This window comes from Vulpes lagopus, chromosome 1 (genome assembly GCF_018345385.1).
Source record: "Vulpes lagopus strain Blue_001 chromosome 1, ASM1834538v1, whole genome shotgun sequence".
NCBI lineage: Eukaryota > Metazoa > Chordata > Mammalia > Carnivora > Canidae > Vulpes > Vulpes lagopus.
The window spans coordinates 154,469,796-154,491,561 of record NC_054824.1 but is presented as its reverse complement, the minus strand read 5'-3'; the positions used below and the strand labels follow the sequence as shown (position 1 = coordinate 154,491,561).

Genomic DNA, 21,766 nt, shown 5'->3' with positions numbered 1-21,766 from the left:
GACTTCAAGTTTCATAGCGTTGTGGTCTGAAAATATGCCTGATATGATCTTGATCTTTTTGTACTTGTTGAGGGCTGATTTGTGACTCAGTATACTATCTGTTATCTGCACTCAAAAAGAATGTGTATTCTGCTGCTTTAGGATGAAATGTTCTGAATATATCTGTTAACTCCATCTGGTCCAGTGTGTCATTCAAAGCCCTCATTTCCTTGTTGTTTTTCTGCTTAGATGATCTATCCATTGCTGTAAGGAGGGGGTTAATGGCCCTTACTATTATTGTATTAATATTAATGAGTTTCTTATGCTTGTTATTAATTGATTTATGTATCCGGGTGCTCCCAAGTTGGGGGTATAAATATTTACAATTGTTAGATCTTCTTGATGGATAGACCCCTTAATTAGGATATAATGCCCTTCTTCATCTATCATTACAGTCTTTGGTTTGAAACTTAGTTTGTCTGATACAAGTATGGCTACTCTGGCTTTCTTTTTTTTAAATTTAATTTTATTTATTTATTCATTAAAGACACACACACATACAGAGAGGCAGAGACATAGGCAGAGGGAGAAGCAGGCTCCATGCAGGAAGCCCAATGTGGGACTCGATCCCAGGACCCCGGAATCACGCCCCTAGCCAAAGGCAGATGCTCAACTGCTGAGCCACCCAGGTGTCCCTACTCTGCCTTTCTTTTGACATCCATTAGGATAGATGGTTCTCTATCCCCTCACTTTCAATCTGCAGATATTTTCTGTCTGAAATGAGTCTCTTATAGGTAGTATATAGTTGGATTTTGTTTTCAAATCCATTCTGATATCATGTATTTTTTAGAAAAGATTTTATTCATTCATTCATGAGAGACACGCAGAGAGAGGCAGAGTCATAGGCAGAGGGAGAAGCAGGCTCCCTCCCTGAGGGGAGCCTGATGCAGGACTTGATTCCAGGGCCTCAGAATCGACCTGAAGCCACCCAGATACCCATACCCTATGTATTCTGATTGGAGCATTTAGTCCATTTATATTCAAAGTGATTATTTAAATATATGAGTTTAGTGTCATTGTGATACCTGTAGAGTTGGTGTTTCTGGTGATGTTCTTTGGTCATTTCTAGTCTTTCTTGCTTTTGGTCTTTCTTTTTCCCCACTCAAAGAGTCCCCCTTAAAATTTCTTGCAAGACTGCTTTAGTGGTCATGTACTCCTTTAATTTTTGTTTGGGAACCTCTTTATCTCTTCTATTCTGAGGAACAACCTTGTTGATAAAGTATTCTTGACTACATATTTTTCCCTTTCAGTACTTGAATATTTCTTGCCATTCCTTTCTGGCCTGACAATATCCTGTGGGAATCCTTTTCTGTCTTCCCTTGTTGGTTAAGGAATTTATTTTTTCCATGCTGCTTTCAGCATTATTGCCTTGCCTGTGTATTTCCTGAAGTTGACTATGATATACTTTGGTTTTTATTGAATTTATTGGGTGTTTTCTCTTCTTGGATTTGAATGTCAGTGCCCTTGTCCACATTAGGACAGTTTTCATCTATAATTGTTTGAATAAACCTTTTGTCCCTTTTTCTCTCTCTTCATCTTAAGGGCTCCTATGATATGAATGTTACTACATTTTAATAAGTCGTTGAGTTCCTTATATGTAATTTTGTGACCTGTTACCATTTTTTCCCTCTTCTTTTCAGCTTCATTATTTTCCATAATTTAATCTTATATGTCACTTATTCATTCCTCTACTTTGTCCATCCTTGTTTTGATGTCCTCCCTTTGGTCTGCATCTTGGTTACGGCATTTTTAATTTCAGCCTGACTAGATTTTAGTTCTTTTATCTCTTTAGTAAGGGTTTCTCTAACTTCTTTTTTGCTTTTTTCAAGCCCAGGTAGTAGCCATATAATTGTTATTTTTAATTTTAGTTCCAACATCTTACTTATATCTGCATTGATTAAATACCTGGCTCTGAGTTCTATCTCCTGTTCTTTCTTTGATGAATTTTTCCATCTCGTTATTTTTTTCAGAAAAGAAAAGAAGATAGAAAGAAAAAACCCAAACACAAAGCAAAGGAAAAACAAACAAACAAACAAACAAAAAACTAGATCCTGAGTGTGTTCTGGTCTGCTTGTTAAAAGAATCTCCATCCCAATATAAATAAAAAATAAGTGAAGGTTAACTATATAGAGGTAAACTATATGTATTCTACATATATAAAGATAAAAGTCTAAAAAAATTAATAATGAAAAATAAATTGAAAAAAATTAGAAACTAAATGAAAATAAAATAAAAAAAAAGATTATAAAGGAAGCTAGATCCTACTTCCGTAGATCTGAAGCTTTGCAGCACTCTGATTAGTAGACTTGGTGTGAAGGAGTTATTTGGGCTGGTTTTCTGGCACCCGGGCCTCTTGTGCTGATTCTCAGGTGGACCTGCCCAGGTGGAAATTGACCTCTAGGATGGAGGGGGGGGGGGGGGCTTAGCGTAGGGTGCTCTGACCTCCACTAGGCGGTGCTCGCTTGCTCCCAGGAGGCTTTCAGCGCTGATGGGTGGGACGAATATGGCTGCACCTGCTCCCTAACCCTGGCGCTGAAAGCTCATGCCCCTGCCCCTACAGTGAGCCCTCACAGATGAGCAATCACTTTTTGCTGCCGGATTTCTGTCAGAACCCTGCGTTCACCCTGCCTGTGCCCAAGATTTTTATCTCAGATGCGACTGAGTTTCAAAACTCCAAATTTTAGGGACTCCCGCAGCATGGAGTTGCACTGTTCCCCCGGGGTGGGGGAGGGTCTCCCCACACTTTTGCCATTTGCTGGCGCGTTCCAGGAAAACGATCTTATTACTGCAGAGCAGTTCACAGTTTCTTTCAACATGAAGCAGAAACATGGCACTAAGACCCCAGCTTTCAGCGGGCTTCCTTGCTAGTGTGCCTGGGAACAGTGCAGAGTTTGGCGTCCCCATTCTTGCGGCCCAGGGGATCCTCAAGCCACGCTGTTACACCTGGGATTCCACCTGGCCTCACCATCCGAGCACCTTTAAGCTATGCACATTTCCCACGGTAGCAGACTTCTAAAAGTTCAGATTTTGTGGCAGCCTCTGGAAGCAGGCCCCCTCTCCTCCACCATATTCGGTCATATCTCTCCTGTGTGTGCTCTCTGCACCTCCTACTTTCCAAAAGGTGATTGCTTTTCTCCTTGTAGACTTGCAGTTTTTGTCCTCTCAGACCTCTGGTTGATTTCTTGGTTGTTTGGAATGATTTGGTAACTATCTAGCTGTGTTTGAGGGAGGAGACAAACCTAGGGTCCCCCTACTCCTCCACCATCTTACTCCTCTGGCAGTTGTATTTTCAATATTTAGAGAACCTCTGTAGTGAACTCCATAGTGGCTGAACTGGTTTACCAGCAGTGCACCGTGTTTCTCTATATCCTCACCAGCACTTGAGCTTGTCTTCTTGATGGTTACTACTCTTATAGGTGTGAAGTGATACCCCATTGTGGTTTTGATTTGTATGTCCCTGAAGGTTAGTGATATTTAGCACCTTGGGATGTGCCTATTGGCAATATAGATGTCTTCTTTGGAAAAACGTCTGTTTAGTTCTTCTGCCCATTTTTCAAAATCAGTTTTTTTTTCTTTTTTGTTACTGGGTTGTATGCATTCTCTATAAACTTTGAGTATTAATGCCTTATCTGATACATAGTTTGCAGATTTTTTCCTCTCATTCTGTAGGTTGCATTTTCATTTTGTTTCTTTTGCTGTGCAGAAGCTTTCTTTCTTTCTTTTTTTTTTTTAAGATTTTATTTATTTATTCATGAGAGACACACAGAGAGAAGCAGAGACACAGGCAAAGGGAGAAGCAGGCTCCATGCAGGGAGCCCGATATGGGACTTGATCCCTGGTCTCCAGGATCAAGCCCTGGGCTGAAGGCGACGCTAGACTGCTGAGCCACCGGGCTGCCCTGTGCAGAAGCTTTTAAGTTTGATGTAGTCCCATTTGCTGATTTTTTTCTTCTGGTGCTTGTGCTTTTAGTGCCATATCCACAAAATCATTGTCAAGACAGATGTTGAGGAGCATCTTCCCCATGTTTTATTCCAAGAGTTTTATGGTTTCAGTTCTTATGTTTACATCTTTGATCCATTTTGAGTTAATTAGTGTTACAGGTGTAAAATAGGAGTCTAGTTTCATTTTTCTGCATGTGGTTATCCTGTTTCCTCAACACCATTTGTTGAACACTGCCCTTTTCACACTGGGTGTTTCTGCTCCTTTGTCAAATATTAGTTGACTATATATGCAGGGGCTTAATTCTTGGCTCTGTATTCTGTTTCCTTGGTTTGGGTGTCCCTTTTTTTTTTTTTAAGATTTATTTCTTTATTTGAGAGAGAGTGTGTGTGTGTGGAAGGAGGAAGGAGGGACCAAGGAAGAGAATCTTCAGGCAGACTCCCCACTGAGTCTAGAGCTTGACTCAGGGCTCCATCCCATGACCCATGGCAGCATGACCTGAGTTGAAACCAAGAGTTGGGTGCTCAACTGAGCTACCCAGGTGCTCTGGGTATCTATTTTTTATATCAGATTATAAAAGTATGATGTTTAAGCATTTTTAAAAGTTTATTTTATGTTTGTTCATGGAGAAATACAATTGATTTTTTATATTGAGCTTGTATTCAGAACCATGTGATATTTATTTATAATAGTTTATCTGTAATTTATTTGAAATTTTTATGTATACAATCATGTCCTCATAAATAATGGCATTTTTAATTTCTTCTCCAATCTCTTGTCTGTCTTGTTTAACAACTTCTAGACTGAATAGGGATAATTTTGAAATACAATACAGAGTGATGATAATGGCATTGTTTTTTCTTTCCCAGATTTAGAAGGAGAAACCTACAAAATTTCAGCATTTAATTACATAACCAAGTTTCTTCTATTCCAGAGAGTTTCTATCATGGATGGGTTTTATCAAATGCTTTTCTGATACTTCTGTTGGGAATACCTTTTTCTCCTTTGTTCTGTTCATATGGAATATTACATGAATTTAATTATAAAATACAAGCTTACTTTATTTTCCTGGAATCAACCAACTTACTTGTGATATATCATTCTTTTAATGTTCTGCTGAATTTCGATTGCTAATATTGCGTTTTAGATTTTTTTCATCCATGTTCAGGAAGGTATTTGGCCTGTAATTATCCTTTCTTTTAATGTCCTTTTTATATTTTGGTAACTCTGTTATGTTGGTCTAATAAAATAAGTGTATTTTATTAGTGTTCTCTCTTTTTCTAATCTTTGGTGGAATTTGTGTAAGATTAGTGTTGCTTTTTCCCTAAGAGTTTGGGTAGAATTTGTTCATCTAGCAACATGAATGTGCCTAATGAGACATTTTAAAAATTTTAGTTTAGTTTGAGTTATGGGGGACACCCAAGTGGCTCAGTTAGTTAAGCATCTGCCTTTGGCTCAGGTCATGATCCCGGGGTCCTGGGATTGAGCCCCATGTTGGGTTCCCTGCTCAGCAGGGAACTTGCTTCTCTCTCACCCTCTGCTGCTCCCCCTGCTTGTGTTCTCTTGCTCTCTCTTTGTCAAATAAATAAGTAAAAAATCTTTTAAAAAATTTGAGTTCTGGGATTACTCACATTTTTCCATTTCATTTGTCAGTTTGGATAAATTCCTTTTTAAAAGGAGAGATAATTTAATAATTTTATCTGATGTTAAAAAATGTTTAAAGTTATTTTAAATTCTATTTTTTAAATGTCTGTAGGATCCGTATAATGTTTCCATTTTTATTTCTGACATTGCTTAATTGTATCTTTACTTGATTATATTTGTCAGAGGTTTTGAATTTTATTCACTCTTTTAGGGGACTTCCTTTCTTTTATCTTGTGAGTTTTTATTTAAATTCCAGTTAGTTAACATACAGTATAATAAATTGGTTTCAGGTGTACAATTTAGTGATTCAACACTTCCATGCAGTGCTAGTACTCATCACAAGTTCCCTCCTTAATTCTTATCACCTATGTAACCTAATCACTGCATTTCCTCCCCTCTGGTAACCATCAGTTTGTTCTCTATAGTTCCTTGGTTTGCATCTCTCTCTCTCTCTCTCTCTCTCTCTCTCTCTCTCCCTCTCCCTCTCCCTCTCCCTCTCACTCTCCCTCTCCCTTTCCCCCTCCCTCTCCCCCTCCCCTCCATCCTCTCATTTTCTTTACCCCATCACTTTATTCATTTATTTTGTTTCTTTTTTTTTATTTATTTTGTTTCTTAAATTCACATATGAGTGAAATCCTGTGGATTTGTCATTCTCTGACAGATGTATTTCACTTAGCATAACATTCTCTAACTCCATGCATGTCATTGCAAATGGCAAAATTTTGTTCTTTTTTATGGCTGAGTAATATTCCATTGTGTGTGTGTGTGTGTGTGTGTGTGTGTGTGTATGTATGTGTATTCTTTATCCATTCATCAGTTGCTGGACACTTGGGCTGTTCCATAGTTTGGCTATTGTAGATAATGCTATTATAAACATTGAGGTGCATGTATCTCTTTGAATTAGTACTTTTGCATTTTTTGGGTAATTATCTATAGTGCCATTGCTGGATCTGTAAGGTATTTCTATTTTTAACTTTTTGAGAAACCTCTGTACTGTTTTCCGCAGTGGCTGTACCAGTTTGCATTTCTACCAACAGTGAAAAGGTGTCTTTTTTCTCCACATCCTTGCCAACACCTGTTGTTTCTTGTGTTGTTGATTTTAGCCACTCAGACAGGTGTGATATAATATCTCACCTGTGGTTTTGATTTGTATTTCTCCTGAGGATCAGTAATGTTGAATATCTTTCCATATGGCCATCAGTATGGCTTTTTTTGAAAAATGTTTATTCATGTCTTTTGCCCACTTTTTTCATTGGATTGTTTATTTTCTGGGTATTGACTTTTATAAGGTTTTTCTATATTTTGGATACTAACCCTTTATTAGTATATATCATTTGCAGATATCTTCTCCTATTCTGTAGGTTGCCCTTTTTTTGGGCTGTTTTCTTCAATGTGCAGAAGCTTTTTATTTTGATGATGTCCCAATAGTTTTTATTTTTGCATTTGTTTTCCTTGTCTCAGGACACATATATAAAAGGAAATTGCTACAGTGGATGTCAAAGAGGTACTGGCTGTGTTCTCTGGGATTTTTATGCTTTCTGCTGTCACATCCACTTTGAATTTATTTTTGTGTTTGTGGTAAGAAACTGGTCCAGTGGGGATCCCTGGGTGGCTCAGCGGTTTGGCGCCTGCCTTTGGTCCAGGGCGCAATCCTGGAGTCCCGGGATGAGTCCTGCATTGGGCTCCCGGCATGGAGCCTGCTTCTCCCTCTGCCCCACCACCCCCCCTCTCTCATAAATAAATAAATAAATCTTAAAAAAAAAGAAAGTGGTCAGTTTCATTCTTTTGCATGTTGCTGTACAATATTCCCAAGAAGAGACTGTCTTTTTTCCTGTGGGATATTCTTTCCTGTTTTGTTAAAGATTAATTGAACATATAATTAGGGATTCACTTCTGGATTTTCTGTTCCATTTTTCTAGGTATCTATTTTTGTGCCAGTGCTATACTGTTTTGATCACTACTGCTGTGTCATATATCTTGATGTCTGAATTTGTGACACCTCTAGCCTTGCTTTTCTTTTTCAAGATTGCTTTGGTTATTCAGGGTCTTTTGTGGTTCCATAGAAATTTTAGGATTCTAGCTCTGTGAAAAATGCTGGCAGTATTTTGGTTGGGATCACATTGTGTAGATTGCTTTGGATAGTACAGTCATTTTGACAGTATTTGTTCTTCCAGTTGATCACCATGAAATATTTTTCCATAGCTAAGAAAACACCCCTTTTTTTATATTACACTGAAACATTTTCAAAGACCTCTGCTCTCCTATAGATTTAGTCTTTATGATGTTACTCTTATTATTCTTTTGTATATATCATTTTTATATACCCTTCCAGGTTTATAACTTCTTTTTTATTTTTATTTTTTTAAAGATTTTATTTCTTTATTCATGAGAGGCAGACATAGGCAGAGGGAGAAGCAGGTTCCCCACAGGGAGCCTGATGTGGGACTCGCTTCTAGAACCTCAGGATCACACCCTGAGCCAAAGACAGATGCTCAACTGCTGAGCCACCTAGGCATCCCTATAACTTCTTTTTTAAATGCCGACCAGGGATGCTTTGAGCAGTCACATTCACATGTTCTCTTTAGAGTTGATTGAGTATATTGTAATGCTAATTGTGTCAAGACTGTTGCAGAAATATAATTTGTAAGCATGACTATGATGCAGTGATTTAAAAAAATCTGTAGTATGTTATTTATTAGAAAGCATGTACACCATGATTACAGCTACATAAATAATTCAGTATAGACAATAGATAATAATATATTCAGTGCATGCTGTCACATGTGGTACTGGTTAGATATTGTTTTTCTTATTCCCCTTACCCCAAAGCAATTCTATAGAGTTGTGCTATTGGTTTTTTTTTTTACAATTAAATTGTCAATACAAACCAAAATATTGTGAGTACAATTTTGTCTACTATCATGGATCTACTTTTTATCCAGTCAGATATCTTACAAAAAGTTCAAATGAGCTAAAATAGGCATATGAATGGATCTTTCTTCATTTCTCTAATACAAATTATGTGTTTATTGCTAGCTTATTTCAAAAACTACTTAGAAGATTAGTAAGAAAAGTAAGACATCATAAAATAAAAAAATTAGCTATCAGTATAAAGGAAAAAAAAAAAAACAACAAAGAATAAAATGGAGCCAGAAATGGGGTTGATAAAAAACATGTATTCTGTTAACTCCAAAACATGAGGCAAATGGAACATATGCTTATTTTAAGTTTTTCAGTAGCCAAAACAATAAACAAATTTGGTTAACACAGTGGTCCATAAGATGAAAAAAGTACAAAAAAAAAAAAGTACAAATAAACTCAAGATACCATCCAACTATTGAATATTTAGGTTAGGCTATGAAATTCTAGTTTAGAAATAGTTATCTTCAGAACTCTCTCATAGAAAATATTGTGTGATGGGATGAATATTTTCAGCTGTCTTCTTTTAGTGAACCTAGCAGTCTTTTTTTCTTAGAGGTCACACCCAAGCGCAGTTTAGCTGAAGTAATTCTTGAGGAAAAAGAGTCCTTGGGTGGCTTGAGATAGGTTTTATCTATGCACTCTGTGGGTGAATGGAATATATGTAAAGAAATGGATGAACTGTATACTTTTTTGAATTTTTTTTTAGTTTTCTCCCACAAACATAAACATATTATTTATGCATAATTAGACATCCAATGTTACATTAGTTTTGGGTGCACAGCATAGTGGGGTTAACTAGTAGCCAACTCATGATTTCAACCATGATTTCAGGGTCCTTGAATTGAGCCCCACATCAGGCTCTATGCTCAGTGGAGAGTCTGCTTGTGGATTATTTCTCTTTTGCTCTTCCTTTGCCCCTCCCCCCATTTTCTTTCTCTTTTTCTCCCCCTTTGAAATAAATAAATAATCTTTAAAACAATCCTATACATTTTACACAATAACTATAATTACCATCTGTCACTATATGCTATTATAATATTTTTGAATATAATTCCCTTTCCTGTACTTTTTATCTTCCTTTATCTATTTTATAACTGGAAATTTGTACCTCTTGAATCCTATTCACCTATTTCTCCTATATCTTCTGGTAACTACCAGTTCTCTGTATTTATGAGTCTGTGTCTTTTTTGTTTTTTCATTTGTTTTTCTTGTTAGATTCCACATATAACTGAAATCATTTAGAATTTGTTTTTCTCTGTTTTATTTCACTTAGGATAATGCCTTTTAATTTGGTCTAGGTCACAAATGACAATATCTTGTTCTTTTTCATGCCTGAGTAATAATCCATTGTGTGTGTGTGTGTGTGTGTGTGCGCGCGTGTGTGTACCCCACACACCAATAGACCACATCAATCACGTCTATTGATGGACACTTCAGTTGCTTCGGTATTTTGGCTATTATAAATAATGCTGCAATGAACATGGGGACAGAGGACCTGAATACACATTTTCCCAGAGACATGCAGATGGCCATCAGATATAAGAAATGATTCTCAACATCACTCATCATCCAGGAAATGCAAATCAAAACCACAATGAGATAATACCTTACACCAGTCAGGATGGCTAGTATCAAAAAGACAAGAAATAACAAGTGTTGGTGAGCGTGTGTTGATAAGATTATCCCTGTACACTGTGGTAGGAATGTAAATTGGTGCAACCACTGTTGAAAACAGTATGGAGTTTCCTTAAAAAAGTAAAAATAGTATTACCATATGACCTGGGAATTCCATCATGGGTATTTACCCATTTAAAGTACTGCCATGGGAACATATTCTTGTTTTAATCCAGATAGAAAATTATGATTTGATTTGTCACAAAACAATTTTTATTGCTCTTGACCCTTGTAGTTCATGTGTACAGAATAATATCCTGGGGAAAAAGCGGGATATAGAAAAAAAACCTCAAACACTAATTTTACTTTATTTTATTATTTTTTTCAAACACTAATTTTAAAATATGTATTCACCCTCAGTCAGACTTCTGATTTTTTTATTTTATTTATTTTTTATTTTTTTATTTTTTTTAGACTTCTGATTTTTGATAGGGGATTGTACTTCTTAGAATATCTGAGATACAGTTCTATAACTTGCCACTCAAATATAGATCTATCAGCCTTGATAGACACTTGAGTAGGGGCAGCACTGAGGAGTTTCTGAGGAAGTGAGCAACTCCAGACTAAGACTTATTCCCGTATGTGTGGACATCCAATCCCCACTCACTGATGAGTCATAGGAATACCAATGGGAGGACAGTACTTCTCAGAGAGTAGTTTATTTTATTTTATTATTTTATTTTATTTATTTTTAAAGATTTTACTTTATGAGAGAGAGAGACAGAGGGAGAAACAGGCTCCATGCAGGGAGCCCAATGTGAGACACAATCTCGGGACTCCAGGATCATGCCCTGAGCTTAAGGCAGACGCTTAACTGCTGAGCCACCCTGGCATCCCTCAGAGAGTAGTTTAGATTGTGCTTTAACATATAGACTAATGGACCATGACATTTTCTTGCATAAAGCACTATCAGAAAAATGTTAACATGAGATATTTTAAACTGATAAACAAACCTTACTTTGGGTTGAAAAATCTCAATGAAATACTCTTTAGAATGCTTAACTTTGAGTATTATATTTTCCAGTGGGTTCTCTAAAATAAACTATTTATGCATTATAGCTCTGAGTTATTTTGGGGTTATTATTAACTATCTGCTATAAGTAGCTATTCTTTCTTTTTTGAAGTAGTAGGCTTATGGTCTATTTATGTCATTTTTGGTATGTGATTTTAAATCTTCTGATCTGCCTATGGTAGAAAGCTTATATTTGTTTTCTTTAACAAGAAGAAATGATCCAACTCAACAAAAGTTAAAACAGACTTCAAGAATTTAAAGTACTGCCATGGGAACATATTCTTGTTTTAACCCAGATAGAAAATTATGATTTGATTTGTCAAAAAACAATTTTTATTGCTCTTGACCCTTGTAGTTCATGTGTATAGAATAATATCCTGGGGGAAAAGTGGGATATAGAATATGGTAGTTGGAGCAAGGGGCTTATAACCCTCCTTGGGAAAATAACAAATATATTTCTGGAATATTAGAAAGAAATACAACAAAGAAAAAGAAATTCATGGATGGTTGAGGAAAGATCACAGGGCAATCATTACTTGAATTAAGAAGTTAGGAACAATCAGTGCAATTGCCAAGAGAGCTCTGGAGACCAAAGTGTGCTGAACTAGCTTCCTACCATAAAGCAAAGATTTAGTGTTGGTTTTATATCTTGATGTGTACATATGATGACAATTTTGAATTCCTCTGAAAAGGATTTTTTATTTTATTTTATTTTTTTTGAAAAGGATTTTTTAAATACAAGAAATGATCTAATCAAAAATAGATTTAAAAAATCAAAACAAGTAGTACTCATGATGTATTATTATTATTTTTAAAGATTTTATTTATTTATTCATGAGAGACACACACACAGAGAGAGAGAGAGAGAGAGAGAGAGGCAGAGAGAGAGGCAGAGGGAGAAGCAGGCTCCATGCAGGGAGCCCGACGTGGGACTTGATCCTGGGTCTCCAGGATCACACCCTGGGCTGAAGACGGTGCTAAATGGCTGAGCCACCTAGGCTCCTCATGATGTGTTATTTTTGAATAACAGCATGTCATTATCATAGCTCTTTCCACATAGTATTTGCTCCTACTTCATGCTAGCCATATAAAAAAAGCCGTATAAAAAAACGGGCAGTCGTTTTTCCTGATTTACTGATAAGAACATCAAGACCTTGTAAAGTTAAGAGATTTGTCTATGATGCAGCACTGATAATGTCCTAGGAGTTTTGTCTACTCCGTATTTTTCTTTATATTGTATATTTGCCAATAGAATTAGGTAGAACAGATTATTTAATAGCTTTGCTTTACATGTGATGTCCACAAAGTACCTTTTCAGTACCTTGTTAAGTAAATGAAGAAAAATGGGATTACCAGCTACTGTCACTGCTCATATTGATAAGCCATCTCTTCTATTTCTTTTGTATCTGATAATTCTGTTAATTCAGTAGTCAGTTAAATGACTTTTATGGAGTCATCATCACATTATCAAGTGCTAGGGGAGATTTATAGGACCTGTGTACATACTTCACATGCTGAAGGAGTTTTCGGTCAATTTGGGGAAAGATCAGATGTACTCAGAAAAGTGTTAAGCCACCATCCTGGATGGCATACCATTACTTCTCAAAATGAAGGATGGCAGGGTGCTGTATTGGTGTTCTGATGGAGGAGTGGTCCAGGTGAGGTGGGACTTCAGCTAGACTTTTACTGATAGATTAGATTCTATGAGTGGAGAGAACTGGAGAGGCATTGTAGTAGAGTGAAGCTTGATTTAGGGAACATGGAGAGATAAATTGGGGTGGGGGTGGATGGAATTTAGAAAAATTTAAATGATAGGTTGAAGAGTTGACATCTGTATGTTTTAAAAAGCCACAAAAGAAATTTGTGTTTTGCTTCTTTTCTGCTAGTGGAGCCATGCTATGAAGGAGCAATTTTGAGATTACCATCATAGCATTGTGATATATTACAATCCTGGGGTGTGGCTTCAAAAACTGGAGGACTGACCAAAATTTATTGTTGTTGTTTGTTTATATGAGGCTTATAAAGTGCTTTTAGCATACTTTGTATTTTGGTGAATTGTGAAATCCTAAGTGAAACTGTTTATCTTTTTTTTTTTCTTTTTCTGTTTATCCTCTTGACTATTGTTGCCTTTTTTTATATGGCGCCAAGTCTGAGGTGGAGTGGGTCTGTTATTAAGATGATGAAGCTCTTTAGGCAAGAGTTCCTTTGTCAGGGAATGTACAGCTTGCCACCCGGCTAGGTGCTTGACTACACTTTCCATGAAAGGTTCACGTGTTGCAGACACGAAGGAAGCAGAATTCTGTGTTTAATGGTTGGCAGCAGAAAAGGAGACATTTTTCTAAAGCAGTGACTGGATGCTGCACTGCATCAGGCCTTGACATTGTCTCTCACCCAAGTCTTACTCTGTTCTCATAGGGATGAGGATATTCTCTGATTATGGTATATGTTTTGTTTGTTTGTTTTTAATTTGCTCTTCACCTCTATCATACTGTTACTCTCTTTACTTTACTTATGTTGATCAAAAGGTATGGGGAAATATACCTATAAGTAAGGAAAATGTCACAAAGAAACCTAGGGCATACGTATATTGAGCGCATGCATCCTAAAATGGTTAAACATGTTATTCTGAAATCCTAATGAGCAATTTTCCAAGGTGTTTATAGGCCTCAAAGTGACTTCCTTTGTGAGATTTCCACTTTGCTCTCTGGCACTAGGTATAGTTATGAGCATTCTCATTCTGTCCAGATTCTGTTGGTCGGCAGCTGGGAAGCACTTTCTTTGCCAGAAGATCCCTGTCCAATTCTTTTATTCTTGGCAGGTTCATTTACTTTTTCATGGTTTCAGTTCCAAACAGTTCCCAGCCTGGACCCAAGATAAGTCGGTTTCCTAGGCTTTTTGTTGTTGAAGGCAAGGAAGCTATTATTGTCCAGTGGTGCCCAAGTACAGCCTGTCCTTTGACTTTGCTACGAGTGTTTAAACAGATTTTAAAGGGACATCACATTCAAATGTCTTAAAGATGCTAGTTCAGGGAGTTCTCGGATTGAATGTCTGGATTTTCTGATAATTCCTTGCAGACCCCTATGGCATCTGTACCACTGAAGAAACACTGAGTTTTGCTATAGAAAAGCAGTTGAGACAAGTGTAGTCATGAAAATGAAATGACTATGTGAAAGGATGTTTATGTTATGAGTCTACATTGGATAGTATGAAGTGTTGTTTTATATGTGTATATACAACCCCAAAATGAATGTATATATATATATATGTGTGTGTGTGTGTGTGTGTGTGTGTGTGTGTGTGTATGATAGAAATGAAGTTGTAGTGATCAAAGACTTCATTTTTTTCATGATTGATTAAAATAGCTTTACATTGTATTTATTTATTTTTATTTTTTATTTTTAAATATAGCAAGATCAACTTTATACCTGGGCTGCAGTCAGCCAACCCACTCACTCACTGGATTACACAGAAGGACAGTTTCCCAGGCGAGTCCCATCTGTTTGGCCACCATCTAAACCTCGTGATGAAGAACACAGGCCCAAGGATGCTGAAACAGGTGGGACCCCAGGAACAGTGCATGTTCTGAAAGTGCATAACATAAAGTACCTGTGCAGTGCTTACTGGCTAGTGAGTCTGCATTTCTTTTCTAAGTATTTCTTCGATTACAGTCTGCAGCTAACTCAAGTAAAATCACTGGGAGTCTTGTTAAATTGAAAATTCTTATGCTCCACCTTCAAGACTGCTGAGTCAGAATTTTAGGAAATGGGATACTGGAATTACACAGTTATTATTGTGTATACAAAAGTTTGCGAACTACTGCTTCAAGTGACCATCTATAGCCACTACCTGAGCTTGAAGCTCTGTATCATGTGTGGACTGAGAACTCCAAAGGGAAATTTCTGTCTCTTGCCTTCAAGGATGGTGACTACCTTACTTCTCTACTCTGACTGTCTTGCTTTACTGCTTTTCCTTATGCTTTTCTTGATCTTTTTCTTTACCTTCAGAGTGATAGAGATAAAAATTTCATTAAACCTAAATTTTAAATGATCTTTTCAAAACTACAATGTTCAGATGTATTTATTCTTCTTTAAAATTTTTCTTTTTGGTTGTTTTTGTATCTTTTGTTATCTTAAAGTCTTTTGTGTTATTGGCTGGGAAGATAGCATGAGATTAATATCAGCTTTATATGGAGTCTGAAAGTGGGAAAACACTTTGTGTTTGTTTTAGGAATTAAGAATCATATTTGTGTAAGAATATTTTATGAAATTTGGTTGTTTAATTCCTTTTCTTACATTCTTCAATTTGGAATAATAAATTCCGGATTTCTCAGTGGACTGACTCATAAGTGGAAACTACATGGGAGGGCACCATTACTCTTTAGAAATCTACCCTCACCAAATTTTCCTAAATAGTAGCATGAATGTTAGAGTTAAGAATTTTGATTTTTTTTTTAAAGGTTCCTGGGTGGCTCGTTTAAGCATCTGACTTGTGATTTTGGCTTAGGTCATGATCTCAGGGTCATGAGATTGAGCCCCAAGTTGAGCTCTGAGCTCAGCAGGGAGTGTGCTTGAGATTCTCTCTCTCGCTCTGATCCTGCCCCTGCTCATAGAAAGAAAGTCATTAATCTGTACTTGTAATAAAAGAGTATAACATAAGAGCATGGAGGTTTGTTACCTTGGGCAAATTTCTTAATCCTTGTACTCAATTCCCTTACCTGTAAAATGTCAGTAAGAATAGCATCTACTACGTAGCGCTGTTTTGAGGATTATATGAATTAATGCATGTTAAAGCACAGTTAGCATTTAGGGTGCAATGCCAGGCTTGGTTTAAGTGTTTGCTACTGTTATCATTATTAGCACTATTTGATATCTTTATTAGTTTTCCATGAGTTCCCTTTAAAACCAACAATGGCCCACAGTGTCAAGGATTTTATTCTAGGCCCCTTTCCAAAGTGAATATGGTGTTTACAATCCAGTCTCGGGAGAGATGCATTTATTTACCTTTCTTTCTATTAAAGATCACATGTCCAGCTAAGTCAGAGTTCTTTCTATGGGAGCCCACACTCAACCGTGCATGTCCCCTTTTTAATGTCTAACTAAATGCTTTTGAAACCCTACTTAATGCTCACTCTGTGGACTGTCACAACAAATGGAATGAACAACAAATGAAAAAGAGAAAGTAGGAAACATTATTAGTGTTGGGCTCTGAGTTTCTTTTAACACAGAACAGTTGATCAAGGGCCAAGGTGTAGAGTTCCTTAATGCCTATGCTTTCCAAGATGAAGGGGTTCTAACATGATAGCACCTGAAAATAAAGCAGTCACATAAAAGCATATTTAGTTTTAAAAAGTTTTAAAATATTGTTCCCGTTAAGTACACTATGTTATTCATGTTAAAAATTACTTCAGCTTCTTGACAGGAAAAATCCAGGTGTAGGTATAGTAGAATTGATTAGTTTCATTGAGAGCTTTCTTTCCTGCTTTCCATGTCTTGTGTTTTACATCATGATTAGTGTGGTATTTTCATTTTTTTCTTCCCTGGTATATTTTTACCCACTTTTTGGAAACATTTATATTCTCCTCTAAAATTTTAAGACACTTTTAAAAAGTTTGAAATATTTTATATTACTGATTTTGTATGCTGGAAGAGGAATAAATCGAAAGCTAGTGATAATCTAAATTTTAGTTTGGTAAAAAGTGATAACTGGAATTGATACCAGGAACTTCATAATGTAGTTTTCTTTGTTATTTGATGTAGCTTGCAAAATGCCAGATCAAGTAATTTTTAATATAGTAACTTGTATCCTTTTAAAATATGCATTCTTGAAGAGGATGATGGAGGTAAGTAGAAAATAATATTGTGTAGTGATTTTTTTTTCTCCAGTTGATCTGTTATAAACCTCAACAACTGTATAGCATTCTTTTGTCCAAATGATCTAATGGCACTTTTTAAACCTTTCCTGCTGTGACTTCATAGGGCATTCTCATTCTGAGGACCATACTACCTTCTCTCTCCTAGTCAGAGTAAGAATATCAGTAGTATAGCAAAAATCTTGCATAGAATCTACTGCTTTAAAAAAAATATATATATGGAGCAAACTTGATAACATAAATATTAGTAGTAATAAACTCTTTGTAGTACACTTAATGACTGATTGCTATACATTGTTGTGTAATGGCACCATGGTTAAAACCAGTATAAAATTAACATGTGGCCCCTTTCAATTTTAGATCAAAGTAAAACAGTTCAGTGACTTTTTTCTTTTTGAAGAAAAAGACTTTCAGTTACATCTTAGAAAACTGAAAACTTGTTAATTTTGGTCTTGCGGCTCTTTTTCATATTGATTACTAATTCACATGTCCAGCTAAGTCAGATTTCTCATGCATCTGACTTAAATATTTTTATAATTCCTTCTGTAAGAGAGGTTTTTCTCCACCTTTCATATAATGATAAAAAAAAAAAAAAACCAAACGTCCTTTATATGGATTTGAAGTGCTGAGGTCAAGGTGAAGCCTTGGTGTCTCTCCCTACCAGTAAGCTGGACAAAAGCTTCAAATTCTTGGGAATCTTTTGCAGTTGGCATTGTCACCACAGAAGAGCCCAAGGTGTGAAAATTGACCTTTTGAAGTCTATAGAATGTCTCCTGGAAGGATAAGTCTAGCTGGACAGGAAATTAGGAAGCAACGTTTTGCAAAGTTTGGTGGTAGAAGCATTGATAAGAAGAAAACCTTTCCATTTAGGTTGTTTTCTCTTTATCTTCTCTCCCTTCATTTTCCTTTACTTATACTATGCAACACCCTCCTCACCCTCTCTGGTTGTTCTTTTTTCTGGAGTCCCATGGCATTTTATTCATATCTGTATCATTCAAATTACATATGCATTATAATTTATCTGTACATATCTGTCTTCCTTGGAGTCTCCCAACATTTCAAGACTTTTGGGCACATAGTATATGTTTATATATTTAAGCCAATAAATTAAGATCTTTTTTTGGAAGAAGATCAAAAATAAATATCTACTTAGCACATTAATACAAGTATTTGAGAGAGTTTTGTGTGTGTGCTGGAATAGCCCATGGATCATTTTCCAGACTGAATACCAAGTTTCAAAAATTATTCACTAGATTCACAGAGATGAAAGAGATAATAACTTAGTTATGGAGAATAGGGGCAGGATGTCTAGATGTGTGTAGGGACTTGATCATTCTTTGTTGCCTCTTTGAAACATCAAGCCTTTTATCTTTCTCTGAAAATGTAAAAGGCTGGAGAAGTAATATTTAGGAAGACAATTTTGGGGCAGAAAATCCTGGAGGAAAATACGTGGAAGGAGAGGTGGTAGAAACATGGCAGAGACTATTTATATTGAAATTCTAAAACTCATGTTTAAATGTTGGCTGAAAGCAGTGTAACCCACCTTTGCTCTAGAAGAGAATTGAGCAGCATATAAATATCTAAGATATACAAAAGGATTACAAAGGAAAATAAATCAAGCTGAAAGGAATTTAGGATAAACAGTAAAATGAAACTGAGGTAAGGTAGCACACAGATGTATTTCAGAAGCACTTGGAATTTTCAAAGGTAGTTGGAAATTTTTCCTCAGATTTTTAAAAAAAATTTTCCTCAGATTTAAAGCAGAAAGGGAAATGGAGACAATTCTCTCATCATTCCCTATGTCTATGAGATTAAAAGCAACAGTGTCTCAGAGAAGCACTTTTCTGGACTTCTATATAAAAAAGAAGTGTTCCTAATAAGAGAGATTCTGTGTGATGTAAGGCAAACAGTATCATCAACTCATTTCCAGGTGTAGTCTGAATGCTTTAACATATATACATTCCATTGAGGTAATACAGAAATTCTATAAGGAACCCAGGAAGAATCTGATAGTGTTCTATTTCTCAGCTTGCCACTTGATTAAGGGATAAAATGTGCTAGAAAATATTGAAAGATTGACCATGTCTCCTATAGGTAATTCTTTCTTTTTTTTTCTTTTGTAATTTTGGCCTGCATTTCTTTCTTATGTATGCAAGCTAAAGCTTGTGTATCACAATGACAATGAGGGGTATATCCATACTGTGAGATAATCAAATAAGCAGAACATAGAGTTGAACTCTTTTAGGAAAATTGCATGTTTAATTCTATCTTCATTTATGGAAGGACATGGTATACCAGAATTAAAAACATCTCCCATTTATTAGGTAGCTAACCATAAGTCATACTATTTAAATAACATTTAATAAGTTCTCCCTCAGTTAAATTGACTAGACTTGAATCAAATTGATGTATGTATCATTAAATAAACTGTATTTTGATAATTTTATGTAAGTGCATTTTTACTTAAAATGTAAAACTGGAGACTGCTTAATTCATTTTTAGAAGGCATACTTTATAAGCTTTAAAAAGGTGATTTAGTTTATTTTCCATTCATTGCACAGAGGAATATCCTCATTTTCTTTCTTTCTACAAATATAAAACTCATCCAAGTTTGTTTTGTTTTACAAGTCATAGGCTTATTTTGTGATGATTAAGAGCTCATTTCTGAAACATATTTGGAATTGTGGGGAGCCCAGAATTTTAGATTATCGATTTATTTAGAATACTTAAAGTTTTGTCAGGAACGTTCTTTCTCCTACTGTGCTTCAGAGTGATTTTTGTTTTTGTTTTTGTTTTCAAAAACAGTCTAGTTTCTGAATTCTTAAGAAGGGTCAGTGAAGGAGTTGGCAGTTTAAATGTACCCTTGAGAGAGCTCTCACTGGGTTACTCTTTAATAACAACTATCCTGGGTGATGAATATGTAATGGGGACTGGACTGTCAGTTCCAGAGCTGAATGGAAAGCAATTCTCGAATGCCTCTGGATGCTGGGAGAGGAAAGGGTTGGTAATAAGTGTCATGGGCGTTTGTACCAGAGGTAATTATTCTAAGAATGTTAGAACTAAGTGGATTTCTCAAATTCACTGGCCCATTGACCCTAGCTTTTAGCAGCTACTCAGAAACCAGCTTACTTATCATTTGCTGCAAACATGCCATTTTCTCTCTACTCACACTACTTTGTGCTATATCTCATGCTTCTTTTTATTTTCTCCTTCCTATGCCTTGTTTGTTTTTTCTTTACTTGTCTTCTCCTTAACTTTTTTCTTTTCTCTTAGTTCTCTTTCATTTTACCTTTGTTTTGCAGTGCAGTTACTCTGTACATCTTTTTTCATCTTAAAATCTTGACACTTTCGATAGAACTCCTATGCTTCAGTTTATGATTTTGAAGAAAGCATTTTCCATAAATTTCTCTTAGATGTTGTAATACACTCATTCAAAGAAATAAGAAGTATAATGGAAGAGAGGGAGTGGGGAATGAATTAAATTCTGGCACCACTGAATTTTTTGACAGAGGGAAACTGAAAGTTTGGGAGGAGGAGGATTCAGAAAAATGACTGTCTTTCTAGTTCATTATTCTAATAAACTGTATGCATTCTTCTTTAACATCAGAGCCCAGAAGTTTGCTTTTTTGGGGTGGGTCACCAAGTCTATGGCTATAGGGAAAAAAAGCTAAGAAACACTGTATGTATTTCTAATACAAAGAACTGTTGGTGTTCCACCAGGAGATCCTTTGGGTTCTCCCTGAACTATCAAAATAGAAAACAAAAGAAGAAAAGTGTTTTCCATCAATACAAAGCACCAGGACCTTATCTAGAATCTATTGTGTTTGGGGATTTGGAGGTAACTAGAAACAAAAGTGTTCAAGAGTTCAGATTTGCTCTAATATGAATTGCTGCTTGGCTTTGATGTTAGGATCCTTATTCAAAATGAGCTAACTCTGGTGTTAAGTTCAGAGCAGACGTAAAAAAGGACACTCCCTTTTTAATTACCTCAACGAAATCGAATACTTGTCTGGGAAAATGCTTATGTTTTAATGTAAGGCCACTTGTTAATATTCTATGGCCACAGTGACCTCTGTTGGTAAGTGACTACTTCATGCTCTTTTCAAGGATTTTTCTTTTGAAAGATGAACTCTTAGCTGAGGTGCAGGAAGTAGCTAAAGGCAAAGTGGTATCTATATTGCCCCCTTTAAAATCCTTACTCCCATTCTCCCTCCCCCAGAATACCCCTTTCATGATTTGATTATTCTCTTGATCACCCCTTCCATTCACTCCTACAATTACTCAGCAAGTATTTTAAGCACCTACTTTGTGCCAGGCACTATTCTAGATGTCAGAGATATCATGGGGAAAAAAGGACAAAAATCCCTGCCTTACGTTATAGTAGAGTAAGAGAGAGAAAAATTGGAGGCGATCACATGTAAAATAGGCATCACATATAACATGTGAGGCTCCATGTTACAAAGAAAGTAAGAGACAGGGGATGAGGAGTGATAGCAGTGCGTGGGATTGCCACTTTATTCAAAAGAGTGCCAGGAAGTCTGAAACAAAGCCCTAGGGAAGGGGCAAGGCAAGGGGACATGCCAAAAGATATTCCACCTCAGCAGAGACCTTGTGGAGGGAATATGATTGCACGTTTAAGGGTAGTGAGAAGGCCAGGGTGGGGGGAA

At 36.2% G+C, this 21,766-nt stretch overlaps 1 protein-coding gene across 2 annotated transcripts in view; it reads left to right on the top strand.

Moving 5' to 3' along the window:
• FMN2 (formin 2) overlaps positions 1-21,766 on the top strand; it is a 369,098-nt gene that overhangs the window by 79,420 nt on the left and 267,912 nt on the right. Inside the window, exons 3-4 of one of the 2 annotated variants that reach the window (XM_041773378.1) lie at positions 14,639-14,786; positions 17,058-17,069. In XM_041773378.1, coding sequence (XP_041629312.1) covers positions 14,639-14,786; positions 17,058-17,069 — 160 coding nt within the window. The remainder of the gene's footprint in view (positions 1-14,638; positions 14,787-17,057; positions 17,070-21,766) is intronic. The other variant, XM_041773384.1, reaches the window with a different exon arrangement.